Source organism: Ylistrum balloti, unplaced genomic scaffold (assembly GCF_031769215.1).
Source record: "Ylistrum balloti isolate Yb309-2 unplaced genomic scaffold, AGI_CSIRO_Ybal_v1 Utg369892, whole genome shotgun sequence".
NCBI lineage: Eukaryota > Metazoa > Mollusca > Bivalvia > Pectinida > Pectinidae > Ylistrum > Ylistrum balloti.
The window spans coordinates 1,185,245-1,206,813 of NW_026782024.1; the positions used below are offsets into that span (position 1 = coordinate 1,185,245).

At 38.8% G+C, this 21,569-nt stretch overlaps 1 protein-coding gene across 1 annotated transcript; it reads left to right on the forward strand.

Annotated features, from left to right (window-relative positions):
* Positions 1–765: 765 nt before the first annotated feature.
* Positions 766–19,934, forward strand: LOC132546515 (synaptic vesicle membrane protein VAT-1 homolog-like). The gene is made up of 9 exons (XM_060210233.1): positions 766–959; positions 10,030–10,159; positions 13,970–14,185; positions 16,826–16,968; positions 18,233–18,336; positions 18,639–18,694; positions 18,927–19,121; positions 19,417–19,500; positions 19,854–19,934. The coding sequence occupies exons 1-9, from the start codon at positions 766–768 to the stop codon at positions 19,932–19,934; spliced, it is 1,203 nt and encodes a 400-aa protein (XP_060066216.1).
* The last annotated feature ends 1,635 nt before the right edge of the window (positions 19,935–21,569 follow it).

Below are 21,569 nucleotides of genomic sequence, written 5' to 3' on the forward strand. Positions count from 1 at the left end.
ATTTCGGATTAAAAAGGCGATATGGTGATGATTGTCGGATTAAAGGGTTGACAGAACTGTTATATTTTCGAATTAAAGAGGGTATATTTTAATGATTGACTGTTAAAGAGGAAATATTGTGATCATTGTCAGATCAAATATCTGTAATTGTCGTCGGATCAAAAACACTGATAAATGACGGATTAAAGAGATGATACTGCGATAGTTGTCGGATCGAAGAGATGACATTTCAGTGGTTTACGGACTAAAAAGTGAAAGTTTGATGGTTGTTTCAGATTAAAAAGATGTAACTGTGATCGTTGTTGTACTTCAGAGGTGACATGCTAACTGCCAGTGTCATTACATTGTATTCACACAATACTGACGGCCGGATTAACGGGTCAGTAGGCTACTCGGACATTGAACAGCTTTAGTGTTATGCTTGCCGACACACTAAATAGGTGGTACTGCAATTGCCGGCAGATTAATTAGGGACAACGTTCGGACCTGACCGCGGCCAAACAGTAAACATTATGGTTACTGACCGCCGGATTAAAGGGTCCGTATAGTAACGGATACCCGAAAACAGAAAAAATCACTGCATTGGTCGTTGGATTAAGGGGGTAGTTCTGTGTAAGCTAGAATTATGCGTTTACACGACCACACGGAGGACAGTGCGTCCCCGTGGTGTACCTCGGTATCAGATCAATACTCTCTCTCTAGCATCTCCTGGCTCTAACGGTGTACCGTTATTCTAGTGCTGTAAAGCTCGTAGAGTTCACAGCAATGTCAGAAGAAACGGCACCAGAGATGACTACTGAGACTAAAACAGAGGAAACTGGACTTCCCGAACCCGCAAAGAAACCACAAATGAGGGCTATCACCCTTACGGGATTCGGTGGACTGAAGATGCTGAAGACTGTACAGAAGGATGTGGCAAGTGTGAAGGAAGGCGAGATTCTGATCCGAGTGAAAGCCTGGTAATGTTATATAGCGCCACCAATATCGATTCAGGGTTGTACACGGTAACATATGGTTAATGTTTTAAGCGTGATTGACAGTAAATACCGTTCAGATTTATACATAGCAAAATTACTTTTTGAGTACATTCATAGAATTTGTAATTACATTATATTTTTACATTGTTATCATACCATTTCGCTATTGTATTTTAAGTATCACCCGTCTGTCAATGTTGATGGATGCTTAAGGAAGGTCTACTATTGATACGATTCACGGACGAATCAATAATGTCCTTGCTACTGAACATTGTTTACTTCTGAGCAGCGCTGTTCTCGTTACCAAATGCTAAGTACGTGTCCAGTAGGTCAGATAATACAGATCGACAATGTCATTGACAAGAAATAGTAGAGAAATTGAGATTATTGTTGACACCAATCTCTAACCATCACTCTCCATATGTCGTCTTTCTATATATTCATATATCTCTATCGCTTGACATCTTCCCTCTATCAACACAACGAATACATATTCACAGCTAAATGGTTCTCTTGTCTCTAGTGTGGATGGTAAATTACTGTCATGTACAAATTATCTCGAGTTTTGACACAAATCGATGCCCGCACTTGACATTCTCAATGCTGCTCTGATTTGTGATTGATTTTGCTGTTAATTTCCTATAGAATAAAAGATCACGGAAATGCAAGGTCACCTACATTGGTTCAGGAATACAAGACAGTTATATACATGTCCACCACGCATGCCATTGTAATGTATTGGCGCATTGTTACTAAAATATACCGATTTTACACACTTCATCCATTTCTTTCTTGTCAGGGGAGTATGTAAACATGTAAATGTTAATGTAATGGTATGATTTGGGAATTTAAAATGCAGTTTTTATAGTACCATCGAAAACGACAGTGTGTGCTATCGATTTTTTTGTATACGGTATAGTATTATGAAATCAATTTTTTAGTTTTTATCCTGGCTGGAAGTCAAACATCTTAAAATCCAGACTTGTCTAACAAAATTACGCCTCGTTATTCTGAATGGAAACTGAAAACTCCAAAATAATAGTCGGTGACGAAAGTCAATGCCAGGCAATCAAGGGCGACAGTTGTTAAATCCCGAATTCTATCGACTACGCACACAATTAAAGTCTAAGTATGTTATCAAATTTTTAACTAAAAAAGTAACCTTATTATCGACAATAAATAAACGTCTGTGAAAAAACATGTCAATCTAGGTGTACTGTCAAACAATACACTATTGACCTTGATGTACTGTCACACAACAATACACCTCACGTCTTTGATGTACTGTCACACAATAATACACCTCACGTCCTTGATGTACTGTTACACAACAATACACCTCACGTCCATGATGTACTGTCATACAACAATGCACCTCATGACCTTGATGTACTGTCACACAACAATACACCTCACGTCTTTGATGTACTGTCACACAATAATACACCTAACGTCCTTGATGTACTGTTACACAACACACCTCACGACTTTGATGTACTGTGACACAACAACATACCTCACGACCTTGATGTACTGTCATACAACAATACACCTCACGTCCTTGATGTACTGTCACACAATACACCTCACATCTTTGATGTACTGTCACACAACAACATACCTCACCTCCTTGATGTACTGTCACACAACAATACACCTCACATTCTTGATGTACTGTCACACAATAATACACCTTATAATCTTGATGTACTGTAACACAACAACACACCTCATGTCCTTGATGTACTGTCACACAACAATACACCTCACGTCTTTGATGCACTGTCACACAACAATACATCTCACGTCTTTGATGTACTGTCACACAACAATACACCTCAAGTCCTTGATGTACTGTCACACAATACACATGACCTTGATGTACTGTCACACAACAGTACATCTCACGTCTTAGATGTACTGTCACACAATACACCTCATGGCCTTGATGTACTGTCACACAACAATACACCTCACGTCCTTGATGCACCGTCACACAATAATACACCTCACGTCTTTGATGTACTGTCACACAACAATACACTCACTTCCTTGATGCACTGTCACACAACAATACACCTCACATCCTTGATTTACTGTCACACAACAACATACATCACCTCCTTGATGTACTGTCACACAACAATACACCTCACATCCTTGATTTACCGTCACACAACAATACACCTCACATTCTTGATGTACTGTTACACAACAATACACCTCACGACCTTGATGTACTGTCACACAACAATACACCTCACGTCCTTGATGTACTGTCACACAACAGCACACCTTACGACCTTGATGTACTGACACACAACAATACACCTCACGTCCTTGATGTACTGTCACACAACAATACATCTCACGACCTTGATGTACTGTCACACAATAACACACCTCACGACCTTGATGTACTGACACACAACAATACACCTCACGTCCTTGATGTACTGTCACACAACAACACACCTCATGTCTTTGATGTACTGTCATATAACAATACACCTCACTACCTTGATGTACTGTCACACAATAACACACCTTACGACCCTGATGTACTGACACACAACAATACACCTCACGTCCTTGATGTACTGTCACACAACAACACACCTCATGTCTTTGATGTACTGTCACACAACAATACACCTCACGTCCATGATGTACTGTCACACAACAATACATCTCACGTCTTTGATGTACTGTCATACAACAATACACCTCACGTCATTGATGTACTGTCACACAACAATACATCTCACATTCTTGATGGACTGTCACACAACAACATACTTCACCTCCTTGATATACTGTCACACAACAATACACCTCACTTCCTTGATGTACTGTAACACAACAACACACCTCATGTCCTTGATGTACTGTCACACAACAATACACCTCACGTCTTTGATGCACTGTCAAACAACAATACATCTCACGTCTTTGATGTACTGTCACACAACAATACACCTCAAGTCCTTGATGTACTGTCACACAATACACCTCATGACCTTGATGTACTGTCACACAACAGTACATCTCACGTCTTAGATGTACTGTCACACAATACACCTCATGACCTTGATGTACTGTCACACAACAATACACCTAACGTCCATGATGTACTGTCACACAACAATACACCTCACGTCCTTGATGTACTGTCACACAACAATACACCTCACATTCTTGATGTACTGTCACACTATACACCTCACGTCCTTGATGTACTGTCACACAACAATACACCTAACGTCTTTCATGTACTGTCACACAACAATACACCTCACTTCCTTGATGTACTGTCACACTATACACCTCAGGTCCTTGATGTACTGTCACAAAACAATACACCTCACGACCTTGATGTACTGTCACACAACACACCTCACGACTTTGATGTACTGTCACACAACAACATACCTCACGACCTTGATATACTTACATACAATAATACACCTCACGTCTTTGATGTACTGTCATACAACAATACACCCCACGTCTTTGATGTACTGACACACAACAATACACCTCACGTCCTTGATGTACTGTCACACAACAATACACCTAACGTCTTTCATGTACTGTCACACAACAATACACCTCACTTCCTTGATGTACTGTCACACTATACACCTCAGGTCCTTGATGTACTGTCACAAAACAATACACCTCACGACCTTGATGTACTGTCACACAACACACCTCACGACTTTGATGTACTGTCACACAACAACATACCTCACGACCTTGATATACTGTCATACAACAATACACCTCACGTCTTTGATGTACTGACACACAACAATACACCTCACGTCCTTGATGTACTGTCACACAACAATACATCTCACGACCTTGATGTACTGTCACACAATAACACACCTCACGACCTTGATGTACTGATACACAACAATACACCTCACGTCCTTGATGTACTGTCACACAACAACACACCTCATGTCTTTGATGTACTGTCATATAACAATACACCTCACTACCTTGATGTACTGTCACACAATAACACACCTTACGACCTTGATGTACTGTCACACAACAATACACCTCACATCCTTGATTTACCGTCACACAACAATACACCTCACATTCTTGATGTACTGTTACACAACAATACACCTCACGACCTTGATGTACTGTCACACAACAATACACCTCACGTCCTTGATGTACTGTCACACAACAGCACACCTTACGACCTTGATGTACTGACACACAACAATACACCTCACGTCCTTGATGTACTGTCACACAACAATACATCTCACGACCTTGATGTACTGTCACACAATAACACACCTCACGACCTTGATGTACTGACACACAACAATACACCTCACGTCCTTGATGTACTGTCACACAACAACACACCTCATGTCTTTGATGTACTGTCATATAACAATACACCTCACTACCTTGATGTACTGTCACACAACAACACACCTCATGTCTTTGATGTACTGTCACACAACAATACACCTCACGTCCATGATGTACTGTCACACAACAATACATCTCACGTCTTTGATGTACTGTCACACAACAATACACCTCACGTCATTGATGTACTGTCACACAACAATACACCTAACGTCTTTCATGTACTGTCACACAACAATACACACTGTCACACTATACACCTCAGGTCCTTGATGTACTGTCACAAAACAATACACCTCACGACCTTGATGTACTGTCACACAACACACCTCACGACTTTGATGTACTGTCACACAACAACATACCTCACGACCTTGATATACTGTCATACAACAATACACCTCACGTCTTTGATGTACTGACACACAACAATACACCTCACGTCCTTGATGTACTGTCACACAACAATACATCTCACGACCTTGATGTACTGTCACACAATAACACACCTCACGACCTTGATGTACTGATACACAACAATACACCTCACGTCCTTGATGTACTGTCACACAACAACACACCTCATGTCTTTGATGTACTGTCATATAACAATACACCTCACTACCTTGATGTACTGTCACACAATAACACACCTTACGACCTTGATGTACTGTCACACAACAATACACCTCACATCCTTGATTTACCGTCACACAACAATACACCTCACATTCTTGATGTACTGTCACACAACAATACACCTCACGACCTTGATGTACTGTCACACAATAACACACTTGATGTACTGACACACAACAATACACCTCACGTCCTTGATGTACTGTCACACAACAATACATCTCACGACCTTGATGTACTGTCACACAATAACACACCTCACGACCCTGATGTACTGACACACAACAATACACCTCACGTCCTTGATGTACTGTCACACAACAACACACCTCATGTCTTTGATGTACTGTCACACAACAATACACCTCACGTCCATGATGTACTGTCACACAACAATACATCTCACGTCTTTGATGTACTGTCATACAACAATACACCTCACGTCATTGATGTACTGTCACACAACAATACATCTCACATTCTTGATGGACTGTCACACAACAACATACTTCACCTCCTTGATATACTGTCACACAACAATACACCTCACTTCCTTGATGTACTGTAACACAACAACACACCTCATGTCCTTGATGTACTGTCACACAACAATACACCTCACGTCTTTGATGCACTGTCAAACAACAATACATCTCACGTCTTTGATGTACTGTCACACAACAATACACCTCAAGTCCTTGATGTACTGTCACACAATACACCTCATGACCTTGATGTACTGTCACACAACAGTACATCTCACGTCTTAGATGTACTGTCACACAATACACCTCATGACCTTGATGTACTGTCACACAACAATACACCTAACGTCCATGATGTACTGTCACACAACAATACACCTCACGTCCTTGATGTACTGTCACACAACAATACACCTCACATTCTTGATGTACTGTCACACTATACACCTCACGTCCTTGATGTACTGTCACACAACAATACACCTCACATTCTTGATGTACTGTCACACTATACACCTCACGTCCTTGATGTACTGTCATATAACAATACACCTCACTACCTTGATGTACTGTCACACAATAACACACCGTACGACCTTGATGTACTGACACACAAAAATACACCTCACGTCCTTGATGTACTGTCACACAACAACACACCTCATGTCTTTGATGTACTGTCACACAACAATACACCTCACGTCCATGATGTACTGTCACACAACAATACATCTCACGTCTTTGATGTACTGTCATACAACAATACACCTCACGTCATTGATGTACTGTCACACAACAATACACCTAACGTCTTTCATGTACTGTCACACAACAATACACCTCACTTCCTTGATGTACTGTCACACTATACACCTCAGGTCCTTGATGTACTGTCACAAAACAATACACCTCACGACCTTGATGTACTGTCACACAACACACCTCACGACTTTGATGTACTGTCACACAACAACATACCTCACGACCTTGATATACTGTCATACAACAATACACCTCACGTCTTTGATGTACTGACACACAACAATACACCTCACGTCCTTGATGTACTGTCACACAACAATACATCTCACGACCTTGATGTACTGTCACACAATAACACACCTCACGACCTTGATGTACTGATACACAACAATACACCTCACGTCCTTGATGTACTGTCACACAACAACACACCTCATGTCTTTGATGTACTGTCATATAACAATACACCTCACTACCTTGATGTACTGTCACACAATAACACACCTTACGACCTTGATGTACTGTCACACAACAATACACCTCAAGTCCTTGATGTACTGTCACACAATACACCTCATGACCTTGATGTACTGTCACACAACAGTACATCTCACGTCTTAGATGTACTGTCACACACACCTCATGACCTTGATGTACACACCTAACGTCCATGATGTACTGTCACACAACAATACACCTCACGTCCTTGATGTACTGTCACACAACAATACACCTCACGTCCTTGATGTACTGTCACACAATACACCTCACATCTTTGATGTACTGTCACACAACAACACACCTCATGTCTTTGATGTACTGTCATATAACAATACACCTCACTACCTTGATGTACTGTCACACACACAATACACCTCACGTCCTTGATGTACTGTCACACAACAACACATCTCACATACTTGATGTACTGTCACACAACAATACACCTCACGTCCATGATGTATGTACTGTCACACAATAATACACCTCACTGTCACACAACAATTGATGTACTGTCACACAACAATACACCTCACATTCTTTATGTACTGTCACACATCAACACACCTCATGTCCTTGATGCACTGGCACACAACAATACCTCACACGTCTTTGATGTACTGACACACAACAATACACCTCACGTCCTTGATGTACTGTCACACAACTTGATGTACTGTCACACAACAACACACCTCATGTCCTTGATGTACTGTCACACAACAATACACCTCAAGTCCTTGATGTACTGTCACACAATACACCTCATGACCTTGATATACTGTCACACAATACACGTCATGACCTTGATGTACTGTCACACAACAGTACATCTCACGTCTTAGATGTACTGTCACACAATACACCTCATGACCTTGATGTACTGTCACACAACAATACACCTCACGACCTTGATGTACTGTCACACAACAATACACCTCACGTCCTTGATGTACTGTCACACAACAACATACCTCACCTCCTTGATGTACTGTCACACAACAATACACCTCACATTCTTGATGTACTGTCACACAATAATACACCTTATAATCTTGATGTACTGTCACACAACAATACACCTCACGACCTTGATGTACTGACACACAACAATACACCTCACGTCCTTGATGTACTGTCACACAACAACACACCTCACGTCCTTTATGTACTGTCACACAACAATACACCTCACGTCTTTGATGTACTGTCACACAACAATACACCTCACGTCTTTGATGTACTGTCACAAAAACACACCTCACGTCTTTGATGTACTGTCACACAAAACACCTGACGTCCCCGATGCACCTTCACACCACTTCTAGAATAGTCCTTTAAGAAAGTTAAACGCCGCACGTGAGTTGAATAATGGATGAATCTGTTTTGTACGATAAGATCAAATCACTCGGTTTTATTGGAAAATCAATCCTATGTTTTCAAACTCACTTTAGAATTACATGCGAGATTGGTTTTGCAAGAACTGAATCCAATATTCGGTTTTGATTTTTACTATAAGATTACGCAAGCTTGTGATGGTTTTATTGACCATGGCTGGTACTAGAGGCGTACTGATCAGACATGACAGGACATGGAGAGGACTACATGTATATTATACTGTACAATTTGTTAGTCTGGTCGCTTTAATGTGGAAGAGTTGCTAGGCCTTATACTATGTCACGCTAGTCAGGATAGTTAACTGTAGGCCTAAACTTGCAGGGTATTCCATTATTCATCTCGTTAGACCCTACATCTCGCTTTGAATTTCACTACTCCGGAAAGTTGACTGTAAACCTCGTTGGTCAGAACATTTTTATATAAACTTCGTTTGTCCGGACATTTGCAACTGTAAAACTCACTGCTAATGTGTATAACTGTTATTAGATATTTACACATTTTTTTCCATACAAATGTATTCGAAATAGAAATGTTGATAGTTTATTTGTGTTATTCAGGAATCGTCAATTATTAGCGTTCTATTAAAACTGGTTAAACCTGCCTTAAACAATTCTATATAACAACAACCTGTCTATAACAGCCAAGTGACTCGGTGACCTTTATAAGCCCGCCTGTTTATAAAGACCACTAGTGTTTGCTCAATATGGTAATCATTGTAAATGTTTTTGTTACATTTAATTAGACGAACACTTTGTCCTTGAATAGTTTTTAACTTTACTCCTCTTTATTCCTTCACTTGAACTTAATTGACACACTGTGTGACCTCTGACCTCTTTGTAACCATATATTTTTTCTTCTAGTGGACTTAACTTCCTGGACTTAATGGCAAGACAGGGCGTTATCGACAGCCCTCCGAAAACTCCGTCGACTGTTGGGTTCGAGTGTTCTGGTGAGGTGGAAGCTATCGGTCCCAATACCAGTGGGTTCGAAGTAAGTCGCAATTGTTGACATTTACAAACATTTTCGTGTTTGTCGGGTCCATAGTGTAAGCCGAAATTCGTATTGGCTGTTCAGAACGTGTTATAACAGAGCCTTATTTCTTGTTTTATATCTAGTTTTGCACGGTCGCAAGGCGACAGTTTCTGATGAATAATCATTCTGAAGTTGAATGAAACTTTGAATGCGAAAAGATAAAACAGCCCTGATTGAGGCAATAAATAAAACAAACAAAAAAATACATGAATTATAACTATAAATTAAACATGGGATAAATGAAACGTTTTCTCTATAGAACATAAAAGAAATGATACAGGTTATTATGGTAGAACTAGGACAAACACCGAGTCTAAGCTATAGTCCGGATTATCGAGGTATCATTTAGGCTCGATCGGATAAGCGTACGCCACCCGTCATGTGATCAACCTCTTTCAAAGGCACTGTGAAATGTACCAGTTTGGTTTACACTTACCCAGGATGAAAATTTTAATTCGATTTTCGGTTTAACGTAGCGTCATAAATGTTTGATACTGAATTCTTGGCCTCTTTTTGACGCTTAAACGGCCGAGCAAGCGTTTTTGTCTTTCTGACGAGCAAACCTTACATTTTAAACATATTTTGGCAAGGCCGTGGAAGCGATATACAAGTGCCTCTGCCTAACTTGTTTGTACTCAGAGCAACCATCGATTTTCTCAACCTTGTCGCTGCCATTTTGTATAAAATCTCATTTAAGTGTTGTAGATCGACGGAAGTTATATCTAGGGTTATAAGACACAATCGACATCGTTATCGGTTAATTATGTAAACTGTACCAGCATATCTATTGAATCTACTATTGACGTTAACGGTTTTATAAACTAGAATAAAATACGTTTGTTGTGATGTGTGTTTAGGGTTTAAGGTTAGGAAGTTTTTTTATCACTGGGGATTCGCACGAATTTCTAAGCTTGCGTTTAGTTCGGTTCGTTCAGTTAGGATTAGACATTCTTGTTCATGTGTGTTGTAAGAGAGCATTATTCTTGGAGCATGCTGTACGGAAGTGGGGTTTGTTCAGATTGTTGGACGACAGCGAGGCTTAAGTGTATTGTATAAAAGCGGAGCTTTATGGTTTGTACTGTATTGAAGTAGTGTTTGTGAAGTGTGCTGCACGTAAACTTGATTTGTGATGTGTGCTGTACGGAAGAGGGGTTTAGGGGGTGTGCTGTACGGAAGAGAGATTTAGGGGGTGTGCTGTACGGAAGAGAGATTTAGGGGGTGTACTGTACGGAAGAGAGATTTAGGGGGTGTACTGTACGGAAGAGAGATTTAGGGGGTGTACTGTAAGGAAGAGAGATTTAGGGGGTGTACTGTTCGGAAGCGGATTTGTGGAGTTTGTTGTACGGGAGAGCAGTTTGCGTGATGTTTTGTGCACAAAGCGGTGATTGTGACGTGTGTTATGTAAGCGGACTTTGTGTAATGTGATGTGGAATTTTGGAGTTTATAAAATATATTGTAAGGCAGTCGTGTTTGTGGAGTTTGTTGTATGAAACTGAGGTTTTTGAAGTGGAATTTGTGGAGATTTTGGTATTTGTACTAGATACTGGTTTAATACCGTAAAGTTGGAGTACTGGGATAATTAACACCCATATACAAAACCAAGGGTGATCCTAAAGAATTGAACAATTACAGAGCAAACACTTCTTTCATACATAGGTAATATTTTTACATCGATTTTTAATATCAGGTTATACCAGCTAATCGACGGAATCGATCGTATTAGAAAAGCTGAGGCGAGTTTCAGGAAAGGTCATTCGACAATGGACAATATGTTTATATGTACTGATATCATTATAATTGTCTTTCGGTTAAAAAATATATTGCACCTTCATTGACTCAGTGTGGCGTGTCGGTTTATGGCAAAAGATCCTTAAGAGCAATATCGCTGGTAAAATATTCAAGGTTTTACATGGTATGTATACTGATACCAAATTATGTGTGGAAAATGTGAATGAACTATCTGAAATGTTCCCATTTGTTATCAGGTGGATACAAGGAGAACATTGCTCACCTTTTATATTTGCCTTGTATCTTAATGACATTGAACCATTTTTACTCAAAAAAATGTTGATTGCTTGCTTAAAATTGATGAAGTATATCGTGATTATATTGACATGTATGTGAAAATGTTTGTTAGGTTATTTGGTGGCAATAAAGCCCTGTTATCGGAGACAGCTGATGGGTTACAAACAATTTTAATTGAATTTCAAGAATAATGTCAGAAACGGAAACTTGTTGTAAACACAAACAAATCCAAAATTGTTATATTTTCTAAAAGAAAGACAATGGTGAGAAACATGTTTTTTATTATTGTACAAAACGTTACCACCATCGGACACGTCTTCTGTTAGCGTGTAACAGGAGTGATGTACAGGAATGATGTTCTCAGGTCTTACGTCGTCCCTTTGAACAGCCGCAAAAACAGTTTTACTAGCAGGACACCACTCTTCCCCACAATGCTCCAGTATCTATGGGGTTCTTTGCACAGAATAATGTGAATGTCTTCCTTTGGCCGTCTCTTCCAACGGGTATGATACCGATAGAACACATTTGGGATGAACTCGGGAGAAGAATATCTGATGGTGGAGCTCCGTTGACGCTGGCACAGCTGGAACAGAGACTCCTCCAGGAATGGAACAATTTTCCCCAGGCATTCTTCCAGATTCTCAGCAATTCAATGAGACGACGTTGCACAACATGTATCAATGCCCAAGGCCGACAAACGCATTATTGACTGATTTGTGATTTTCCTTTCATGGGGGTACCTTAATTAAATAGACATTAGAAATAGTAAATCTCACGAAATGAAATCTAGCCACATTTTGTTTAATTGCAATTTTAACAAACTTTTGAATAAATCTGTAAACATTTAGTTTCTGTTTTTGATTTCTTACAAAAACGTATCTTAAGCCGGACTTGTTATTCTTTTAGGGCTCAGTATCTTATGTTAGTAATTATTTAACTTTTCTAGTCCTCTATATTTTTGCCTGTCATAATCCTAAAATTTAAATTTATGCAAAGAATGTATTGTTACACACTTTGTATGTCCGAGATGAATAGATAGATTTTGTCCTGTAATCTTGTCTTGCCGAGGATGATGTAATTAGTAGAGGTTTCGCAGTGCGATATGCTGTTTGGAGTTCATGAAACCTGCTATATGGAAGCCGGATTTGTGGAGAGCGTTGTTGGGAAATGAAGTTGGTGAAACCTTAAACGGAAGCTGGATTTGTGGAGAGTGTTGTTGGGAAGTGAAGATTGTGAAACCTTTTATACGGGAGCTGTATTTTTGGAATATGATAACATGAACTGTGGTTAGCAAAAATTGACTTGTGGTAGAATTGGAATGTTTTTGTGAACGAAACTATTTTCAACAGGTATACACTATAACAGTACATTGTTAGCTAAATATAAAATGATTTCAGGTAATTTTTTAATGAGTATTGTGAACAACGAGAGAGATATTCTAGTGTCCTCAACCAGTGACAATAATAATATGAAGGAATCACATCACTCACGCGCGGTCTCGAAAGAAGATGGATGACACACTGCTCAACGAACAGTCCAAAAATTAATGAAGATTTATGTCAAAAACAAATGTACAATTCCCAAATGTAATAGAGGTTATTACGGATCGTTCATGTTAACAAGCAATAGTAGAAATAAATACCGATTCCCTTCGAAAAAAAATATGAAATCAATATGCTCTCTGGGAAAGTTTCCAACGCTTGAAATTTGATGACATCTTTCTAAAAGACCTTTATATGGCAGATTGGTGACCGCGTGATCGGGTTCTGTGACTATGACGCTTGGGCGGAGTTTGTCGCCATTTCCGCTCACTATGTCTACAAAATGCCAGAAAGAATGAGTTTCCAAGACGGCGCTGCACTAGCCATGAATTACCTGGCTGCTTACATGATGCTGTTTGATATCGGAAACTTGAGACCTGGAAACTCTGTCTTCTGTCACTCTGTCGGAGGGGGCGTGGTAAGTAGGGACAGAATAATGTCAATTTACTTCGGCCACAGTGGCGTACTGCAAGGTAATTATAGTCGATATAATTGCAACTCACCAATTGTAATCCCGTAAAACCCGCTAAGGGTTTCTTGAAATAGAAGGCTTATCTTACATTACCGCCAATATTTTCGGACATATCAATTAAGGGCCCGCTTATAAACATGAAAAAAAACAACAAAACAGCCACTGTAACGTCACTTTACAGCGGGAAAAGATTCAATTTTATAATCATTAACGGAAAATGGAAAAATGTAGAGGTTTTAATTTGGGTGATGTTGTATGTAGACACAAAAAAACAACACTACAAAAAAGAGATGATGTAGTAAGTAGGAACAACAAAATCACACTCCATCAGAGAGGTGGTGTAGTAAGTAGGGACAACAAAATCACACTCCATCAGAGAGGTGTAGTAAGTAGGGACAACAAAATCACACTCCATCAGAGAGGAGGTGTAGTAAGTAGAGACAACAAAATCACGCTCCATCAGAGAGGAGATGTAGTAAGTAGGGCAACAAAATCACACTCCATCAGAGAGGTGATGTAGTAAGTAGGGGTAACAAAATCACACTCCATCAGAGAGGAGGTGTAGTAAGTAGAGACAACAAAATCACACTCCATTAGAGAGGCGGTGTAGTAAGTAGGGACAACAAAATCACACTCCATCAGAGAGGAGGTGTAGTAAGTAGGGCAACAAAATCACGCTCCATCAGAGAGGAGATGTAGTAAGTAGGGCAACAAAATCACACTCCATCAGAGAGGAGGTGTAGTAAGTAGGGACAACAAAATCACACTCCATCAGAGAGGAGGTGTAGTAAGTAGAGACAACAAAATCACACTCCATCAGAGAGGAGGTGTAGTAAGTAGGGACAACAAAATCACACTCCATCAGAGAGGTGGTGTAGTAAGTAGGGACAACAAAATCACACTCCATCAGAGAGGAGGTGTAGTAAGTAGAGACAACAAAATCACACTCCATCAGAGAGGAGGTGTAGTAAGTAGGGACAACAAAATCAAACTCCATCAGAGAGGTGGTGTAGTAAGTAGGGACAACAAAATCAAACTCCACCAGAGAGGTGGTGTAGTAAGTAGGGCAACAAAATCACACTCCATTAGAGAGGTGGTGTAGTAAGTAGGACAACAAAATCACACTCCATCAGAGAGGTGGTGTAGTAAGTAGGGACAACAAAATCACACTCCATCAGATAGGTGGTGTAGTAAGTAGAGACAACAAAATCACACTCCATCAGAGAGGTGGTGTAGTAAGTAGGGGCAACAAAATCACATTCCATCAGAGAGGTGATGTAGTAAGTAGGGGCAACAAAATCACACTCCATCAGAGAGGTGGTGTAGTAAGTAGGGACAACAAAATCACACTCCATCAGAGAGGTGGTGTAGTAAGTAGGGACAACAAAATCACACTCCATCAGAGAGGTGCTGTAGTAAGTAGGGACAACAAAATCACACTCCATCAGAGAGGAGGTGTAGTAAGTAGGGACAACAAAATCACACTCCATCAGAGAGGGTGTAGTAAGTAGGGGCAACAAAATCACATTCCATCAGAGAGGCGGTGTAGTAAGTAGGGGCAACAAAATCACACTCCATCAGAGAGGAGGTGTAGTAAGTAGAGACAACAAAATCATAGTTGGAGGTAACTTCATAAACTGTTGGTGTATTTTAGTGTCTTTGACTTAAGGTCATTTGACATGCCAATATGCATTTTTTACAATATTTAGCTCATCTGGCCTGAAGGGCTCAGTGTGCCTTGTGCCTTGGTATGGCATCTGGCTTTTCCATTTAAACAACTCAATAATCAAAAGATCAAAAGTCATGATAGCTGAAAGTTCTTTGGATGAAGTTTGACAAGTGTTTGACAAGAAATGACAGTAACAAATGTTGAAAGTGACAGTAGTCATATTTGTTGAAATCAAGTCACTCTTGCTCATTAACCAAAAGGACTAGAATCATGATAGTTTGCTGGTTGGTTCCAGGATAGAATCTTGACAAAACAACTTTGATCAGTATCAGAGATTACACTGATCAAATTTGTTAAAATCTTTAAATGACTTCTTCACATTAACCTTGACTTTAAATATCAATTATGTGAAATATTAACATATTTGTGGTACAGACCTGTCAGGCATCTAGTTTAGTTTCCTGTAGATGAAATCAGAAGGAGGGGACCACAGTTTTCCTCTCAGTGTGTCTGTTCATATAACACAAAGATTGTCAGCCCTCTTGTTGCTTCATTCCTTAAGAGATTGTCATCAAAATTCACACACTTTTAAAGCATCAGAATATCTTGATCAACTGTCATTTTCAGGAGTGTTGGATTAAAGACCACAGTCGCTAAATATCTTAGAAAACCCATTGCCAGCAATGTAATGACCTCACCCCTTGAGGGTTAAAGCACTAAAATCTCTTGAACATAACTGAGTCAGGGTTGTAGGGTCAAGGTCAAGGTTACCATTACCTAGTTCCAGAAAATGGTTAGCAGCACGCTAGCAGCTACACCATACAGAATTATGAATTGTTGAAGCTTTTTTTTTTGAGTGCATGAAATTGAAATTATGATCAATTTATAACCTCAACACTACTATCCTCCATTTTTAGGGACAAGCAATCTCCCAGTTGTGTCGGACGATTAATGATGTCACACTGTTTGGGACAGCATCATATTACAAACTGGAGTCAGTCAAGGACAATGTCACTCACCTGTTTGACAGGGTAGTGGACTACTCTCAGGAGGTTCGAAAGTAAGTATATACATTTACTACAGAAGGATACACAATTTGTGGATGTAGGTTTCAGTAACATTGATGTTTATACTCGATTCACCAAAAGCAACAAGAGAGCTGGGCAAAGACACTTTCTCTAAGGAGAGAAGACCATACAATGGACTGAAGGTTTTAATAGGCTAGTTGTTATCTTGAAAAAAAAACAACACAAACAAATAAGAAATAAACATAAACAAGCAAACCACTGAAGAAGTAATATGGCAAAAAAATGTCCATTTTTGATTTTAACTTTTTTCATTTGCTTTTCTTCTCAGAGAGTACTGTTGTGGCCAATCTCTTAATTTATGTTTGAGCAAAGTTTCAAAACCTGTTAAAACACGACTAACTTGATGTCATATAGAGTTCAGCTTACTCTAGTTTTTTTTTTTTTTTTACTTTTGAAAGTGTTATTGCTGTTGAATTTTTCTCACATCATGACATGTAGTTTTGCTTTACATCACTTCATGCATTTTCAAGTTTACATGTCTTTGACAAAGGACATTTAACTGTTTCATTACTGCTGATGATTATGTTCTCCTTTGAGGAAGTAACATTACTTACTGACTTACTTACATGTTGTCCCTGAAACAGATGATGTTTGCCCTTGTGGCACATGTGATATAATTATTCTCCAGGTATTGTCTGTGGATTATTCATTTATTTACATTCTGCCTCGTCACATCAATTTCGAGTTAGTTGCCATGTCTGTATTTTCTCACTGTATTCCTGTCACATGGCAAAATTGCTTTAAATCTTAGGTCTTCCACATTATTCAGATACTGGTCAACAGTCAACAGAAAATAAAACAGGAAAGAGAGAACTTACATATCTAATAGTGCCAACCCAGACCCCTCTGGGTTATCATTTATTTAACTGTAAAGCTGGAATTTTGATGTCCCTGCTACACATAGGGCTACCCATGTCCTGATTCAATGTAAGCACATAGCAACTTCATTCTTTGAAAGATTTTGGTCACAATTTACACATACAAAGGTCAGTTATGGGTATACTGTGAATATCATTGTGTTTCAAAGGGTCAAGGTCACCCTTTCTATATAAAGAAAATCTTTAATTGTTTCATTTTAAACACTATGCATTTTTCATGGATATGCCTCCCCCCTTCCTCCCCTTTCATGGATACGCCCCCTCCCCCCCCCCACTCCTCCCCAATTAACTAATTTCTCTTGTTGGTTGGACATTTATGTTTTACAGACATTTTTCTAGTTTTCCCATTTAATTGCAGACTTTCACCAGAGGGTGTTGACATAGTCCTTGACTGTCTCTGTGGGGATGACACCAATAAGGGTATCTCTCTTCTGAAACCTATGGGCAAATATGTTTTATATGGTGAGTAAATGGGCAAATATGTTTTATATGGTGAGTACATAGGCAAATATGTTTTATATGGTGAGTTAATGGGCAAATATGTTTGATATCACAAGTTCATGAGCAAACGTTTTAGATGGTAAATAAATGAGCACATGTTTATTTGGTGAGTACATGGGCAAATCTGTTTGACTTTTTAAGTGCAAGGGGAAATATGTTCAGTATAGTGAGTACACTGGCTAATACGTTTTATATGGTGAGTACATTAGCAAATACATTTTATGTTTATAGGCAGTAAATTCAAAATATTTTCAACATTTCAGGATCCTCGAATGTGGTGACAGGAGAAACAAAAAGCTTCTTTAGTTTTGCCAAATCTGTAAGTACTAAGAATTTGTACCCTATATTCATGCCTTTTGAAGTTAATTAACAATAAACTGTTCTATCTGCTGGTATATAACACATTAAGGTCTAGGGGTTTGGATGGTGTAATGTAATCAAATGGTTAAAAGGTAAAGGTCACTATGCTGTTTGTTTACACTAACATGAGATTATTTTTGTATTTCCAACCTGACAGTAAAAAAAAATATACAAGATGGTCTATTTTACAGTGGTGGCAGGTTGATAAGATAAGTCCTATCAAATTGTACGATGAGAACAAGAGCATTGCTGGCTTCCAATTGAGGCAGCTTGTCTTCAGACAAGGTCAACACGAGTATGCCCGTAAGGTGATGAACCACCTCATACAGCTGTACTCGGAGGGCAAGATCCGACCAAGGATTGACTCGGCCTGGGCATTTGAGGATGTAAGTCCATTGGTGTAACCAAAGCTCAACAGCAAACACACATTCTCGTATAAAACATTCTCTTTTTAAGTCTTAACATTTAATAGCTTACACCGTGTGTTGTTTTTATCTTAAAAAGGTGACACACACCATATTATTTATATCTTAACAACTGAAAATATCCTGTTGATTTGATGACATTTAACACATATGCACTTGATTATATCTAAACAACCTGTTTTATCTTTATTATATAGACATCCTATATTGGTTAATTTCTGTGTTAAACACCTGTAATACTGCTTTATTTTCACAGGTTGGTGATGCCATGCAGAAAATTCATGATAGGAAAAACATTGGAAAAATTATTCTTGATCCAAGTTTGGAACCAAAAGTCAAGGTACCTAGCCCCATATAGTTTCTAAACACATAAAACCATTAAGTATTTTTCATGTGTAAAGACATTTGTTTGATTTTATTAAAGTTGTTTTGTTTATTATCTTGAAATGACAATAACCACATATTGTACTTACACTGCTTACACACAATGCCATTTACAAATGGAACAGTTAATACACTTCATACACAATTCAGTTGATCCATGATATAATATTGAGCATGTCAGTTTACACATGAATTAGTTTACATAGCAGATACATGTCACACATTATTGTTAGGTGTCTTCCAACAGTAAGAATTTCTATGTTAACTCTAACTAATGATAACAATGACTGTTTTCTCCTGTGTGTCCAGCCAGTAGCCCAAGGTCAAGCTCGGACCCACACGGACAGTACATGTAGTGATGAAAAGGAACCAGTGGTCAATGGGGAATAGAATGGTCAGTATTAAAACCTTGTTTGAGGACTGTGTTAATGTGAATGATTTAGAAATTTTACAATGTTCTCGGTCTTTATGTGATATATGAAGATTGACTTGTTCTATGGTTTTGTTAAATGACACTAGTATATTGCTTGGATTTAACCAAGGTTATTTTAACTGGTGTTGTTGATGAAGAAGATGCCACTAATCCTACTGGAACAAGTAATCATGCATTTTTCTAAGAAATGCCATGAAAGCTTTTTTTCATATTTCACCTTCTTTCTGATCACTCTGCCTTCTTTGTGTCCTTTTAGTCCATTCTGTCTTTTTTGCCCTCATTCTCTCAAATTAACCCTCTATTTAGGTCATCTGACTCCATGTGTCAAGATGACCTTTAGCCATTGTGTTTTATTCTTCGTCATGCACCTTGCATAAACTTTCATTCATATAACCTATTCTCAGTATCCAAAAGGCCCAAGGTGCTGATATTAGGCCAGTAGCATACTGGGATGAAGGGCTACCAAGTTCTTCAAATGAATGACCATGCCAACTTTGAAGGTCACAAGAGTCAAATGTATTGACCTATTTAAACAACTTCTTCTCAATAACCAAAAGACCCAAGGTACTTACATTGGATCTGTAGCATGCTGGGATAAGGGCAACAGATTTGCCAAATGAATAACTTTGACCCACTTTCAAGGTCACAGGTGTAAAATGTGTTAAAATCTTAAAAAAATCATTTTCTCAACAGCCAAAAGGCCCAGGGTACTTATATTGGATCTGAAGCATGCTGGGATAAGGGCAATAGATTTATCAAATGAAGAACCTTGACTCACTTTCAAGGTCACAGGTTTCAAATGTGTTCAAATCTTGAAAAAACATTTTCTCAACAGCCAAAAGGCCCAGGGTGCTGGTATTGGGCCGGTAGCATACTGGAAAAGAGTGCTACCATTTTTTTAAAATTAATATTACAAGGGCAAGATAGTCAGGTTCAAGGTCATTGGTGTCAAACATGTTTAAAAGGCAACATCTTCTCAATAACAATAATAATGTTGTAGCGTGCACATTTAATATTGGTCCTGTAGCATGATTGGATGAAGGACTATCAAGCTTATCCAAATGAATGACCTCGACCCATTAAGGCCGCAAGGGTTTCTTTATAACCAAAAGGTCAAAGCTATTGATATTGGTTCTGGATGAAAGGCTAATGACTTTATTCAAATGATTGACCTTGACCATTTTCAAGGTCATGGAGGTCAGTTATGTTTGATACCTTTTAATTTGTTCTCAACTTGTCCTGTATCATCATATTTGTGCAGTAGCATGCTCCGGGAATAGGATTTCAAGCTAACAGATATTGACTTTGTGAACTGACAAACTCTTCTCTTTAACAGTTAGGCAACTCAAGCTCATTGACCTTCTATCATATTTATATGTTCTTTATAAATCAGACGAATGTCTGTCTGTCTAACTATTTTGCCCTCACTCTGTCATTTAATTTACCTCTATCTATTTTCTGGTTCTGTACATTTAATCTCATAATTATGGTTTAGTTTTCTCATCTGGATATGAGGCTGTAAACAAGGTCATCAGTACTATCTGTTTTTTTGGATACTTATTGTATATGTGACATGTTTTACAAACACTTCA